This window comes from Buteo buteo, chromosome 6 (genome assembly GCF_964188355.1).
Source record: "Buteo buteo chromosome 6, bButBut1.hap1.1, whole genome shotgun sequence".
NCBI classification, from domain to species: Eukaryota; Metazoa; Chordata; class Aves; order Accipitriformes; family Accipitridae; genus Buteo; species Buteo buteo.
The window spans coordinates 29,112,516-29,128,100 of record NC_134176.1 but is presented as its reverse complement, the minus strand read 5'-3'; the positions used below and the strand labels follow the sequence as shown (position 1 = coordinate 29,128,100).

Genomic DNA, 15,585 nt, shown 5'->3' with positions numbered 1-15,585 from the left:
CAGAGTAAATATGACAAACGCTAGATGTAGTGTCAATTAACTGTCCCACGCACATGTTGTAAATCTAGTCATATAACAGGAAATAAGCTGTATCGTGCCTGGCTTGGAAAGGGCAGACATACTTGAGTTGACCAAACACTTAGCCAAGTAAAGCTTTTAAACAGCTGTGGTTTAAACTACTCCTATGCTCTCTCCTTTCATCTCAATCATTTGCTGCATTTCCCTCTTCTAGAGGTCATCACAGTGATAACGAAAGCTTGTGAAAGGGAACCCGTGCCTGCGTGTCAGAGTCTCTGGCACAAATCTAGCTTAAACTCATCTTCAGCAGCAACTGATATCCAGACACCAGACTCCATGCAGGAGCAGCTGAGATGCAAAAACAGTTTTAGGTCAACTGTGCCATGAGGCACTAACATGTAGTTTTAATACACCAAACCCTGCATTTTCATCTTAAACTACTGCAGCAAAATCTGCCAGAGCCTAAGGATTTTGTATGCAGTCATTATCAGAGGAGAGTATCAGTTTAATAGGATGTATAGCCACGCATGCTCTGGAAGACCCCTGGTATGTGCTACACTGGTAAAACACACTGCACTCCTGCGGGTGAGAAGTAAAGCAGTCCAGCTGAGCACAGAGCATGGCTCGTCCTCAGTGTGGCACCTGGAAGGCGAGCCTGGCCGAGACAGCTGCCTCAGGAAGGGTGAGCCACCTTTACACACTTCTTCAAGACAAAACCCCAGTTCTGAATTGCAAAAGGATCCTAAGGAATCCAGACCTGAGGGATCACTATGCACTTTGCATCCCCTCTCTCACCCCTAGAGCACATCAGAGGAATTCAAGGAAGGACTATGTGTTAAAGTCAAGCTATAATCGTGCTTTGGTTTAAATTTTTCTTGCCACCTTTTATTTCCAAGTCTTACAGCATAAATGCAAAACCTGAGGATCTGAAAGTTTGCAATGTAAATCCTTACTACGTTTTACTGTAAATATTCTGTTATTGCTGAACAAGGTGATCAAGATAAAGCAGGCCTATATTGTTTTCACAGGAACAGTATAAAAAGCAGCATACATTTTTACAACCTAAAAAATGCACAGAAGAAACTCATTGTATAGTTGCAAGATACATTGGCCTCAACAGTAATGCTGAATTACAGAGTATTCCCCCAGAAAGCTCACTCGTTTCTGCCTTAGGGTACAATTTGTCTCCCAATGTATCAGTATAATTGTAGGGCCACATAAACAAGACCACCAAAATGATCCAGGTTAAATAGGCATGTATTTAAGAGTAAAATATGCTGCTACTTAATTAATACAGTAATTCAGGACATGCAGAATAATAATATTACTATGTCCTCATGATTTATGGCTTTGTAAACTGACAATCTAACTTTTTAAATTTTACAGTGGTACACAGCAGTAAATTAGTTATTTGTTCTTCTCCCCAACATGTCCCTCTAAAGCATCTGGTCTTACAAAAGAAGCAAGTGGGTTTGGGGTGGGGTGTGTGGGAGTTGCATTTGGGGGGGGGGGGGTTGGTTTGTTTGTTTGTTACACAATCTTACACAAAATTAGAAGCATACAGTTTCAATTCTGAAAGCTTACCAAGAGGTGCTTTGAGAAACCTGCGCTCAATTCCTTGTTCTATCTGAAGCAGTGCAGATGCCAAGTAGTGGACCACATTATTAACTGGCTGAGGAGTACTTGTACTTGTTGATGCAGCACTTGGAGCTTCAGTTTTTAACCCAACAAGTCTAGAATAGAAATGTACTAAATTATCTTTTTTTTCAACATACTTTGAATTTAACACCATAGATATTTGTACAGGTCTATATCCACAACAGATTTTTCTTTTCACTTCATTTAAATGTATGGACTATGGACATGAACCGATACTGCACAGGTATGATTAGTTATCCCAGTTCTCGAATTTGCTTAATTAGTCTAGTTAATCTAAATAAATCATCTTTAGGTAACAGTTATCTAAATTTCAAGAAGAGTGGATGACAAATTTCAATACAATTATTAAGATTTCCAGAGGTTCTGATGCAACATACATCAGCTAATTTATGAGAGATTTCTGTGAAGAGTATAGTCCCAATAATTCTTCAGTGAAAATACTTCCAATAGTGAGGTGTAGCCTTTTAGAATACTTCCATCTGCACAAGTTCAACTACATATATCCCCACAATTAGTAACATTTTTGAAAAGAAAATAAATGAAATAAAACCAGAAAGTAATTTTAGAATGTTAAATCAAAAATTGTTAGCTTGTTCACATCCTTGGAAGATTTTTCTAAAACACTAACTCTTCATGTAAGGGGTGGGGGGAGGGCAGGCAGGGAAGGGCAGGTTTCCAATAAAACAGCCTTCTTTGACCAAAGACTAAGTAATCGTTTCAAAGCGTAGTTAATCTTCCTGAACCACATACATTAAGTATAGTGTAGGAGAGCAACTCACACTAATGAAAATAAAATTCAATTTCTACTTGGGGTTTATAAAAAAAAAAACCCAAAAAACAACCTAATTAAGACTGTCTAGATTCTGCTTTATTCTGGTGAATGAGCAATGCTTTTGGTTGTCCCTGTTCTTTTTTCACACTTAAAAGCTGTTCATTATGTTTTGCAGTCACACACATTTTGAGAGCCTGAAAGCAAACAGAAAAAAGCTGCATCGTTATTTACATTTCACTAGTCAAACTCCAAGGTCTTAATGAGATGTCACTCGCTCTGAGGTGGATAAAAAGCCCAGCATCAAAAGCAATCTATCACATGATTTCAGAATCCCATAGTCTCTGTTTTAATATGCAAGACTTCATTAGAATAGACTTTATTCAGAAACTTTGACAGAGTCAGTATCAAATGGAAAAAAAATGAAGCAACAAGCTTCTGCAGTTGAATTGAGAGCTGGCAATGGAGCAAGAGCCCAAGGTAACTGGAGACAGAGAAAATTTAGCTTCTTAATTAAAACAATTGAATATTCCTAAGTTGTGGTTTTCAGGAAGCAAATATCTGTAAATTGTGTCATTAATATAAAGAAGGATGACCCTATCCATTTTGCACGCAACTAGAGAACTCTGATCCAAAGGGCAGTCTTACATGAAAACACTAATTCAGCAAACTGAAATAAAAAAGGAAAAAACCTTAAAGAACTTTCAATTCCTACATCCAACTCAGCATTCAAGAGTCCACTGAGAAATACAGCTTTCATAAACGTCTAACTGCAGAAAACCTCACAGAATACATAAGCAAACAGTATGATAGTACAATGATCGCTCCAATGAATCTTTTTTCCTGCAATATTTCAACAGTCACATCCTATCAAGATATACAATTTTAAATGTATTAAGTAAATTAAGGTAGATCTTAATTTCTGAAAAGTATGTAACTTCTGAAAATTAAATATTTAGAAATCTTCACAGTTTCTATAGTTTGATTTACAACAAACAGGATATAGAGTTCCACATCTGTTGCAAACGTCTAAAAAACAAACAAAAAATAACAAAACACTCTTACAGTTCCAACACTATATGATTTGAGGTTTCCTCTCTTTTATGTTACAGCTTGCTCTGCAGAAGGATCATCATTCATAAAGTTGTAAGATTATATCCATTTTGCTCCAGTGCTAAAGGTTAAGCCAGACCATGGCCCTGGATTAACTGATGATTCTTGCTGTGACTCATGAAAAGGTACACTGACCAGTTCAAACAGCAATTTGTTACTATTACCATTTTTCCTTTTAAACACTCCTACTCTTTCCACTAAGTGGTTTTGGTTTGGGGTGTGTGTGTGTCCCTCTTTTTTTTTTTTCTTTTTTTTTTTTTATTCTGGAAAACAAAACAAATCGCAAGATAATTTTTTCTCTGCATTTTAAATGATTTTTAAATGAATTCACATATTCCTTATTTGATAACTAATGTTCACTTTGAGCAGTGTAATATCTGAATAGTAGAAGTTGTAAAAATCAGTGTCTTAGTCTTATATGGTAATAGAACAGTGTCATTTAGAAAATATAAACCAATGCAAAAATCTCACATTTTACAAATCTTAAAAAATACCATTCCAAAGAATTAGAGGGTAAAAACAATTTGAAGATTAAAAAAAAAAAACAACAGAGCACTGCTATAATACTCACAGGAAAAAGCCACTATATAAACCATAGCTCTTACCTGTCTTTCACAATAAACTTGTCTTGATCATCAGTTTCCATTTCTTCAGATTCTTCATTCACAGTTTTAATTATACCATTTTCTTTGTTTTCATCATTCAGAAACTCATACCGCCCATGTTCTAAGGCTGCTCTCCAAGACTGTCTGTCTGTAACCTGAAGTAAACATACAAACTTGAAGTTTCTAAAGAATCAAAGGCCACAAACTTTTAGTGCCAATTACTGTCTACACTTAGTTTAATTATGCTTTCAGTAAAACCCATAGCATGCAAGAGTGCTTTAAGATACAGACTCGACAGCACCACCATGCTCCTAGGCATTCTACAAGTCACAAATACCTTAATAGCCCCCAATGTTCCTTGGTAAATCCTGTCTTCAATGTCCAAAAGAAAGTCTCTAAGTCTCAGTTCAAGCTGCTTCTCTGCAGATACATGAGATCCATCATGGGCATTCTGCATCCTTCCCCGTCCTGAAGGAGGTCTGATGTCACTTTGAGGTTTGTCTGCAAGAATACCAAGTAGCTTCACGTCAGTGGACTTTGTTCCTTAAAGTAGCTGCTGGTGAGGGGAAGAATAGTAGTACAGGGCAGAACAAACTAAACACACAGGTTCAAAACTCCTTTCCTGTAGCGACAGTTGCAAACGCCAGTATCTCCACGCCAACTAAGGCATCTGATCCAAGCAAGCAGAGTATACTTTTAAGGGAAGACCTGTACATTAGCATCTGCTCATCCCAACACACAGGATGAGAAATTCTTGTCAATTTAAAAGTCATTCTTTTGTCTTAAAATGCTTTCTAAAATAGTAGATAATCAACAACTCTCTGCTGCAAGCGCAAGGAAGAAAAAAAACACACCAAGAAAAAGACAAGTTACATTTCTAGTATTTTTCATATTTGATAGCCCTTACTTTACAGAACTCCTCAGTTTTCTTTCCTGCATGGGTCTCTATCATGGCAACATGTAAAACAAGCATGTGCAACCAACAATCGCAAAAACTAGCAGAACAAGATATAATCCCTTTTACATTCTAACTTTAAAACAAAACAAACAGATAAAGAGAAGATAACACAGGCACAGACTAGACTGACTGTGTCTTCTAATTAAAGGTGGGGGAAAAAAGGAAAAAAACCAGCAAAATAATTTATGAAAAAGAAAAGAAGAGCTGATGATGGGCTGTCAAGCAAAAACCTCTTCATAAGAGAACTGAAAATTCATGCAAAAGCTCAAAAGCCACAGGAAAGACCTGAAACTATGCCCAGATCCTAAATTAGTGCTTGCAAATCTGCATAGGTGGCAAACATTTCTGTTCACGGGATTTACCTTAAATCCTATGAGTGCAGTGATGAAGAGGTATATACAAGAGCTTAGAGATCTTTATTTAATCAAAAACTACCATAAAGCTGTTGTTAAGGAAGTACAGGATTAATTTCTAAGACACTCTCAACTGCAGAAACAATTCCCTGTAACTGAAAGTAACTATGCAAATATTCTCAAAATGTATACTAGCATACTCTGATGTCTGGATGTGGGAAACATCCTTTTTGGTTTAAAAGAAAAAGAAGAAATGAACTGGTTTTTCTTGAGCAGAACTGAAACAGCAGCAATTGGCTTGCAAATAATTGATGAGGAAAAGTTAATGGATACTGGTATAAAATCAAGTAATAGCACATATCAATTTTATTTCCATGTTCTTTTGAGTGAGAATTAGAAAATGGAGGAGGGCAGTCTACAGCACAAGAGAATCACAGACTAGTTCTTACTTGTCCTGCAAGTCATTTGAGTGAAGGCAATAGGGCAGCAGCTAAAAACTCCACTGCAGTAAGCCTCCCTGCAAAGTGCAGCTACATGTGGCCTCTTATCACTGCTTATCACACAGGGGAGGTGGCATTGGTATTGGACCACTGCATTTGAGTTTTTTTATCTCTATTAAAGTGAAGTTCAAAGCTGCCTTTTTTTTTTTTTTTAATCAATGTTATTCTACAATTATAACATAGAGAAGAAAAATCTATGATTGTGGAAATCAAGTTGCTTCAGGGCAGAAAGCAACACACAAAATACAGATAAAGGCGCAGCAGCTAGGAAAATAACGAACCACAAACACAAATATATCAGAAAATGATAGAGATTTTCTCACCAAAAACCACAAACATAGCCATAAGGCCTCAAAATAAAGCTTAATTACTATGCAGAAACTCTGTCCTGTGCTAGTTTCCACCAGAAGAAATGGTAGATCAGTTACAGATTTAGTAGTATTTGACATGTTCGCGGCATGTCCTGCCATACACACTCCAGTAAAACAGAACTCGGCTCTGCTCTAAATTTTCCTTTGCCCCAATACAGATACACCAAAATCCTCAGTAATTTGGCATAATTCAAAACAAAATGCAATTTCTTAAAGATCACCCTATGGAGTTTCATTTTGGTAACATCCTCTACCCACCAATATGCCACAAACAAGCCAGCTGCAAGCTTGTGTACGCAGAATTTTATCAGTGGAGCTAATGCCTTGCCAATGACAAAATATTTGGCTAGGAGAAAAGGGGAAAAAAAAAAAAGCCCTAAATCCTAGGTCTAGGATGGTTTTAAGTCACTCCTACATTTTGAAACCCATAAAACCAATACTGCTCTGCAGATGTCTCCTCCTCCTGTAACAAGCCTCTGCCAAAGAAGGGAAAAAAATAGAAAATAATAGTATCACACAATCCACTGCACTGATGTTAACCCACATAACCAACACAGTTGCATTACTTTTTTCCTCCCAAAGGTTTTAGTATGACCCTGCAACATGCTATCATTCCCTTGTCCACAATACGCCAGTAAATGTTTCTGAATAATTCCATGCATTATAATGTTATGAAATAACATGTTCTACTCAACAAATCAAGGTAATAGTAATCGCCTCCCTTTGCGATGTTTGTGTCTCCAGTGTCATATCTTGTTCTCCTTTCATCATACTAGAAATGAGGACATCAGATGATCAATACTATGATTTACCTTTAGGAGATATTAATCTTTATTCCCCAGTTAATCTTTTCCCAAAGCTCAAATTACTACCTAAAGATGTTTTTTAAACAAACAGTCCTGTTTTACTAAGCAGCGAAATAACAGAAAAATTATTACTTTTTTTTAAAGCATAGAACACCAGAAAACCACCACAGAGATCCATCAGGAAAAAAAGAAAAAAGAAAAAGCAAAAAAAGTGGAAGAAAGCAAATCTGTTTTCCACAGAGTGAAACAATGCTTAAGACTAATTTTTATCTCTTAGGAATTACAATTAAATGAGAATTAGTGGTTTCTAGAATATTATACAGAAATTATAGCTGTGGAAGCAAATTAAGATCAGGAACCTTTTATTTACCTGGAATATGGAATTTTTCCACAGGAAAACTGCTTAGTTGTTCATATATTCTACTTTTCTCTTGTAAAAGAGTTTCTTTTAAGGCACTCTCCCTATGTCCTCGGGAATTGAGAGCCTCTAGGAGTTGGTCCAGTTGTTCCCGAGAATTGTAAAAGCACCAACGGTTTGGTTTATATACTGGCCTTGGCACCTCTACAACAACACTGGTGTGTGAATCTTGGTCAATATTGGAGGTAGATTCAGAGGATTTCAAAGACTCTCCAGTTTTACTGAATACCTGAGGTTCATTTGTGCAAGACTGTACACTATCCTGAAAGGAGGAGGTTCGAGGCAACAACATGTCTTCTGTGAGACCAGAATAGTCCTCTTCTATAAACAATCCAGGAACAGAGGGGAAAATCCAGTAGCGTCGATACAGACGGTCACGACCTAACGGGGTGATATTTGTGCAGGCTGTTGCATTCTGAATCTTTTCTAACAGTTCCTTTTCTTTCTTTTGTTGCTCCTGTTTTAAAGCTTCTTCGTCTTCAGCAGTAAGAGGTTCACTCTTTTCACAAGTGGTCTCTTCTTGTCTTGTAAATTCTTTATATCCGTTTTGCCCTCTCCTTCCTAAAAGTTAAAGGAAGAAGAATGATAGTAACACACTTAGAAATTCTTTCTTTAACGAAAAACTCAAGTAAAAGACAGGTTTTGGTTCTGTCTCTGATTATCTAAACTTACAACTTTCAAAGATCATGAGCTCAGTCAAGTAACAATACTAGTTTTATTAAAGAAGAATTCAAGTGATTAACCCCCTTCCCTCTATAAAGAGGAAGCCATCTTTAGCGTACTTTCACTTTGCAGAAACTAGACCAAGTCTCATTTACTGACATTGTCATTTTTAACACCATAAAAAAAAAGAACCAAAATTTTAAGAACTTAAGTGTTATAAAAGTACCTTATCATGATAAGGTAAAATTCTAGCAATTTCATTATTGAATACAAAATATGTTTTGAACTTCATTTATCATACTTGAAATGATCAAAAACCCCCCAAAGACGTCAAGAAAAACCAGAATCCCTATATAAAAGCTCTTATTGTAAACTCAGTTACATTAACTTTATCCAATTTTTTTAAAAATACAGATATATATACCCACTACTATTTTTTCCCCTCAACTTGCACCAGCTGAAAATACTCCAGTTCATATCTTAGTTTACCAAAGTATCAGGTCCTAATAGTCATCTAGAAAAGTACATCTTGTAATTAACACATGCAATGGTGAAAGATGCTGTCAGCACTCAATTTCTACCGATTTCCAGTGTGAACTTCAGTTTCTCCAATTGTAGGAATGAAATAACACTTTTTCGCCTTCCAGGCACAATGTCTGAAAAATGGGCATTTGAGAAACTTGAAATTCTGTTTTAAGATGTCATTGTTTTGCCATCATAAAGCTGTAGTAAACATGCAAACCTGTATTACTGAATTACTCAGAATTTCTATCCCAGGTACTGTTAGGAACTGTACAAGTTTTCAACCTTAAGTCCACAATGATCTGGGACTTTCATTGGCACAGACGCTAGCACAAAGCCTTCACGGGAGAAAGACACAGATGAGGTAGCAGCCCAAATCCATAAACAATTCATCCTCCTGGGGTGGTATCTGTGTTTAGTCACAAACAGCAGGCTGTGCTGTTTATTGCACCACAGCTCCTACTAGCACACTGCTGAGGAAATTAAATCTGGGGATAAGTCTGGTTGCATTCTTGTGTAGAAGGCATGCTGCTTCATTAACAAAGGCAAACTAAACCCAACCACTCAATATAACGTTTTCTTTTAAAATACCTGTTGTTTTTGCAGCTTCCTAAAAAAAGAATCAAAACCACACCATACCCTATTAGATGAGACGCCTACAACTCTTTTTTTCTTGGTACCCTACTCATAACTGTGATGGTTTGTCAGGCAACAGCCTGGGTTTTTTTAGACAAGAGAGGAATCCAGAGAGCAAGTATGAAAGACGAGGAGAAACAGAAGTGTGAAAGAACATACTGCTGACCACTAGAACTACATCAGGCCAACTCAATGCAATAAATAACTCATTATGATCATGTTTGGGTAGGTTTTTTTTCCTTTTCCTTTAAAAATTTACAGGAAATATTGATACTTTATAAAAACTTACTATAAACCCCAAGAACTTCCCGGGTGCATGCATGGGTGCATACATGTACACAAATGAACTAATATATTATAGCATTACCTCTTCCTCGTTTTTTGTTTGGTCCCAGCTCTTCTTCATCCTCTGTCACTGTGTCCATGTCTTGCTCTTTACGTTCAATTTCTTTGCTCTCTGTACTAGTATCAAGGTCTTCGCGTTCCTCCTCCCTGACACAATAAAATAAACAAAAGGTGACTAACTGACCAACCATGTATTAAAAGCTGAATGGAATGAAAAAAATACATCATTGAATATGGCATCTTCAAACAGTATTTTCCTCTCAGAAGTATTTAATCTAGTCAAAGACCTATAATGCTTTTTAAAAGTAAACTTTAAGTCAGAATACATTAAATCCAAGAAGAAACCCACTGAACTGCAAACGGAAGTTCCATATTAAAGACTAAAACTTGCTGTTTGGTATTCACTCTTTCATTTGAAGAGCTTTATTATAATCAGATCCTTTTTGGAGATATCTTAGTGTAGTTCTACTGACTTGAATTATTTTTTTCATGACTAAAAAAGTGTCTTGTCATCAAAATGTATACCCTTTTATAAAATGCTTATTACACATTTTTCCTCTCATCTAGCAAATATAATTGAAAACCTACAGAACTACATGCAACCATTACAGAATAACTTTTTTAATTATAGTTTCAAAACCAGCACAAATCTGTCTTTGGCCCATGCTCACCTTTTGCAAGCAGATTTATTTAACTAACTCCCTTCCTCAAGCAGGTAAAGATACAGTGTTGTATATACACTTTGCTTTTTTTTCTGGAATCCTATACAGCTGCATGTGCATGAATCTTACCACCTGAAACCATACAGTTTTATTAATAGAACAAAAAACCTTTGCTTTATGGAAATCACCTGGGATAGCACAGCATTTTTTAAAAAAATGCTATTAAATTTGATTCAAACTGTTATGTGAGGTCAGTATTATCTAGCTCAGATCAGACCAATTCCTCAAATTAGAAAACAAACTAGAATGGTCTATTATGAAGATATTCATAGATAGGAAATCAATGCAAGACAAAACATAATGCAAAAATTACAAATTAGATTTTGCAAGTTTGTCTTGTCAGTAGGTAACAGTGTCAAGCTTTCAACAGAATTATGTGTATAATAAAAGTTGATCTAAAAAATATAATCACTTTCATAAAGCAATTCTAGAACACTAGGAAGAAAAATAAAATCAACATTAAGGGCTATATACTTAAATTAAAATATACCTTTGTATATGATCGAATCAATAAAAACTACATAGCTAATGTCTGGCCACATAACTGAAAAGTGCTGTATCGTATTTATCACAGTAATACCATGTATCATACCCAACAGATACTTCTACAGCAGGATTTCTTTGCTCCTCTTCCTTCAGCTTTTCTTGTTTCTCTTTCATTTTTAACTCTTGTTCTTTTAACCTTTCTTCTTTCCTCTTACGTATCCTAATAGCGAGAAGAATACAGAAAACCAGTTGCAATTAATCTAGTATCTGATCTGGCCACGTCTTTTTTTCTTTTATGCTACAACATCATCTAAAAATAACAGTAACATGGGAAAGGACAATGCTTAGCACAATAAAGTTTCATTCCCATCTGGAGTCTCAAGAAACCAGTATAAAAACCAAACACTACTATTGTTTCTCATATGCCTTTTGCAATTGAGGAATTAATCTAATTTGTAGCAACAAAATTTAGCTTTCTATATCCTAGTTTTACCTTGCTGCTGCTGCCTCTCGTTCTTTGCGATGCTGTTCTGCCTTTAATTCTCTGAACTCCTGTTTTGCCTGTCGTAACACATCAACAGAGTCCTCAATGAAGTCTCGAGTGGAGACGAGAGTCAGAAGTTTCCCACAGAGGGCATGAAGGATCTTCATCTTTTCTCCTAATAAAATTCAGACCAATTTTTATATTTCACTATACAACTGATAAATAAGCCTTACTCTTACTCACTTCAGACTGAAGATTGATTCTTACTCAAGAAAAAGTGAACAGTCAAACATCTGTAGTGAACCAGCTGTACTTGCAAAGAGGCATTTCCTGAAATATCTGGTTTGCTCAGAGATGCAAGCCTTTATTTTGAATTTATTAACTTTTAGCAACGAAAGAAGAACTAAAATGCAGTATTATCTTCAAAATGGAGATAAAGAAACAGTAGATGGTAATTTTTTCTCTATCTCCAAATAATAAACAAAAGATCCAAACCAGAACAGCAATAAATAGCAGGGGCTGAATCAAACACTCAGATGCTTCTCTCAGAGAGATCCCTTTCTGCAAGTAAAACTAACATTTGTTTAATGAGAATTAAAAAAGCTGCTCAGAAGTAATGAGACTGCCCAGCTCTGCAATCTCTGATCTGATGGCACCTGCTTGTGGGGGCTGGAGCATAGCGGGTGGGTGTTGGTCTAGGTGACCTCCAGAGGTCCTTCCCAACCTAAATTATTCTACGATACAATAAATTTGGACCATTATTGATCTGAAGCAGTTACAAAACCAATCACTTGATAAGCAACATAATAATCTCTAACATTTATTGTCTTTTATTACCTGGCAACAAATCATACACTGAGGTACTTGAAAGTTTCTTCAAGAGACCAGGATTACTTAATCTCAGCTCCATGCAAGCATCATCAGTAGCATCAAACCCTCCTCGTTTCTGGTAACGGTATTTTGCATTGGCTGATGTTACATCAGCACCTGACGCTAGAATGTGAAGTCTGAGAATCTCAGAAAGAGTGCAGCTATCAAGATCCAAGTTTTTCAAATTGCAGCCTACAGTTGAGAAGAATGAACAGTTATTTTATATAGACATTTAAATGTATCTAAATATAAAAAATATGCTTTAAAATACAGAGCAAAATAAGAACAGTAACAAAACAAGAAGTGAAACCCACACATACCCTGATGTAACTGGGGCCATGCAGCTGCCAAAGTTGCAACTGCAGACAGTGCAGATTTTGTGGGGTCTGCATCTTCATCCAAAGCCTCTGTTAAATCTTTAAGGAAATAAACACTTTATTCTAATGCAAATTAAAACTTGTACTGTGGAGGGGAGGAAAGCAAGCCGTTTTTTAAAAGTTGCAGACAAAGCAAAAAGAGGGCCAATATTTACAAAAGCATCAATATATTCAAAACTCAATTCAACATCCAAGTTAAAATTTATATATCTTTAAATGCAACTAAAAATCCAACTAAAAACTAAGGACATGCACCACATGCTATACGCTGTTCTCCCTTTATATAAGCTGTTAAAGCAACCCCAATGCACAAAACATGCACAATGGCAACATAAAAGGCAGCAAAACCCAATCCAAAAATGCACTTGAAAGCAAAAACAATAACTATGCAAGAACACCTGTATTTTGTTCCCTCGAATGAACTGTTACTTCCTATCATCATTTTGTTTTCAGGAAAGACCATCCAAACCAATCAGACATTTTAATATTGGTTATCGCCAGTCACTGTATACTTTTAATCTGTTACTTAAATACAGCCTTACTATTCTGTACAAATACAACCACTAAGGCATTATAAAGAAACCATATTCCACCAAAACAAGCATCTGCACTTAATAAGGAGCATCACACATTAGCAAACTGACCAGAAAAGCAGGGCAGTGAAAGGGAGAAACAGCAAAATTCCTGTTTCTTTGACAAAAGTTTCCTTAGCACTTAACAGGTATTTCTCCAGAGGGTTAGCAGAATTTTTTCAGCCTTGTATGCTGTTTCAACAATTTCACTTCATTCAAGTCCAAATCATTAAGCAGTTACAAAGTCACCAAGTCAATAAAGAGCCACAAATCCAAACTAAGACTACATAAAAAGCAAATCCACAAGTCTTGTATGATGACTGATGTTGTTTGAAAACTGTCACCCAGACATTGCAAAATTAACCTCTGCACCTCCCCTCTCGCCGTATCTGTATAACACCATTTGAGAAAGTACTGTACACACCAAAACCCCACACCCAAGGTGTTTTCTGTTGCAGAAACACTGCCTGTACAGAATTTAAGTGAGCAAACATGCTGACTATTACTAGCTTAGGCAGAATTACAAAGCCGAGAACATGTAATTCTTTTAGGGGAAAGAAGATGTCTAAACAAGAGTGACAAGAAATGAAAGTTCGAAGGCAAGTAAGAGATAATAGACAAAGTGCCCCACCCACAGCTCTGCTAAACTAGAAGCAAAATAGCAGATTTTTGCAATTGCCAGCCCCATATAGTCACACTAAAATATGAAAGTTACATTTTTTTCTGATCAATCCTATGAATATAAAGAATGTAATCAACTATTCTATGATTACCTGATAATGGAATCCTTGCTTATATTGCCCAAGCAATGCTCTCAGTAGTTAAAAGACGCAGTTTAATTGCTGAATGCAACGGTAATTAAAATACAGTCTAAATTTGCTAACACCATATCAGATCTGTAACTTTATTCAACTAGCAAGAGCAGACTCTATTGCTGAAGATAGTGCCCATGTTTTATGTAAAGACCGTTTATAGATTGGACATAAATCTTAAGCATGAGAATATGCATAGTCTTGAAGGGAGGAATTAAAGGAATCTTCCTGTACTTCATGCATCTGTCTTATTAGGGAACCACAGGATTCACGTGACCTTAAACGGAGTGCTCTTATGTTCCAGTCTACCTCTAATGAAATCAAGACTAGCAGGAAAGGCCAAAGCTTCTCCTTTAACTAGTCAGCAAATTTGGCAGTCCTAAAACACAGGACCGCATAAATTTGGAACCAAGCCTGCACTTCCTTCTGATCAGTGGTTAGTGTATACCAAACACCTCTGAAAACGTGGGCAACTTCAGCCTTAGCGTGAAGGCCAAAGGCAGAGTGACTGTGAGATCCTTACTGGAAAAAACACAGCAACATGGTAGTATCTAGGAGTTGTGGATGCATACTTCCAAGTCTTGAAGGACAATGAATATTGAATTCTCCATTATAGTTGTGCTGGGGAGTTTTAGTTTTTAATCTAGTCAGGTCCAGATTTATTTTTTTATAGCTGTAGGTAAAAACCTTTGAGAAGATTTAGGAAAATGCCTTGTTTCCTGACCCTCAGGAGAAATATCCAACAGTGCTGAAGGAAGAGAAGGAAGGTGAAGACAAGTTTCCCTCACCTTCAAAACATAAGCAGTGCTGTTAAAAGCTTATTATGCATTGCTGGATACAATTCTAGTAACAATGAGCTTGATTTTTCTCTCTTCCCCCCAGACCCTACCCTCTATGCCCAGTTTAAAGCTCTCATTTCAGATAAAAGAGAAAAACCAAGTCCATTTACATACAATATCAATGCATAATAAGACATGGTTAAACAAAGGAATGCCATAAATCATGCAGTTTAAAGTTAATTCCAGTGGAATTTCAGTTTTTCAGCAGTAAAATTAAGGATCTGACCTTTGGTCTCAGCATCAGCTATTTGATCTTTGGCCACTTCCTCTTCCTCTTCGGCCATTGCCTGAAAGATGGCAGTCAGGAAGAAAAACAGCAATTCACATAGTGGGCCTTCAGTGTCATTTCCTACAAGAGCTTCCTCTAAAACTTCTGTGAATAAAGTTTAAGAAGCGTCACTTTTGCCGCAAAGTTGGAAAATGATTATGTACTGAAGAATGAAAACATTTTTTTTTTCCCTTCAGGTATGATAATCAAGTTACTTTTCCATAATTTACTGCAAATATTCCTAAGGTGATGGTGTCAGAAAGAGTGCTGACAAAACATTATTTTCTTAATATATAACTGCAAGAATAAAGTACAAGTAGACATTTTAATAAGTAGATTAACAAGCTTCTACATTGAAATTAATTTTGATTTTATAAACACTGCAGAAGTTGACTGTGAAGAGACAATTGGATTGATAT

The 15,585-nt window shown here is 36.3% G+C and overlaps 1 protein-coding gene across 4 annotated transcripts in view; it reads right to left on the bottom strand.

Annotated features, from left to right (window-relative positions):
• BAZ1A (bromodomain adjacent to zinc finger domain 1A) overlaps positions 1–15,585 on the bottom strand; it is a 66,589-nt gene that overhangs the window by 13,527 nt on the left and 37,477 nt on the right. For 2 of the 4 annotated variants that reach the window (XM_075030293.1, XM_075030294.1), the window contains exons 12-21: positions 15,125–15,271; positions 12,619–12,714; positions 12,266–12,490; positions 11,438–11,603; positions 11,051–11,164; positions 9,759–9,883; positions 7,523–8,131; positions 4,502–4,665; positions 4,165–4,319; positions 1,603–1,751 (exon numbers count right to left, since the gene is read on the bottom strand). In XM_075030293.1, coding sequence (XP_074886394.1) covers positions 1,603–1,751; positions 4,165–4,319; positions 4,502–4,665; positions 7,523–8,131; positions 9,759–9,883; positions 11,051–11,164; positions 11,438–11,603; positions 12,266–12,490; positions 12,619–12,714; positions 15,125–15,271 — 1,950 coding nt within the window. The remainder of the gene's footprint in view (positions 1–1,602; positions 1,752–4,164; positions 4,320–4,501; positions 4,666–7,522; positions 8,132–9,758; positions 9,884–11,050; positions 11,165–11,437; positions 11,604–12,265; positions 12,491–12,618; positions 12,715–15,124; positions 15,272–15,585) is intronic. The other 2 variants (XM_075030295.1, XM_075030296.1) reach the window with 1 other exon arrangement.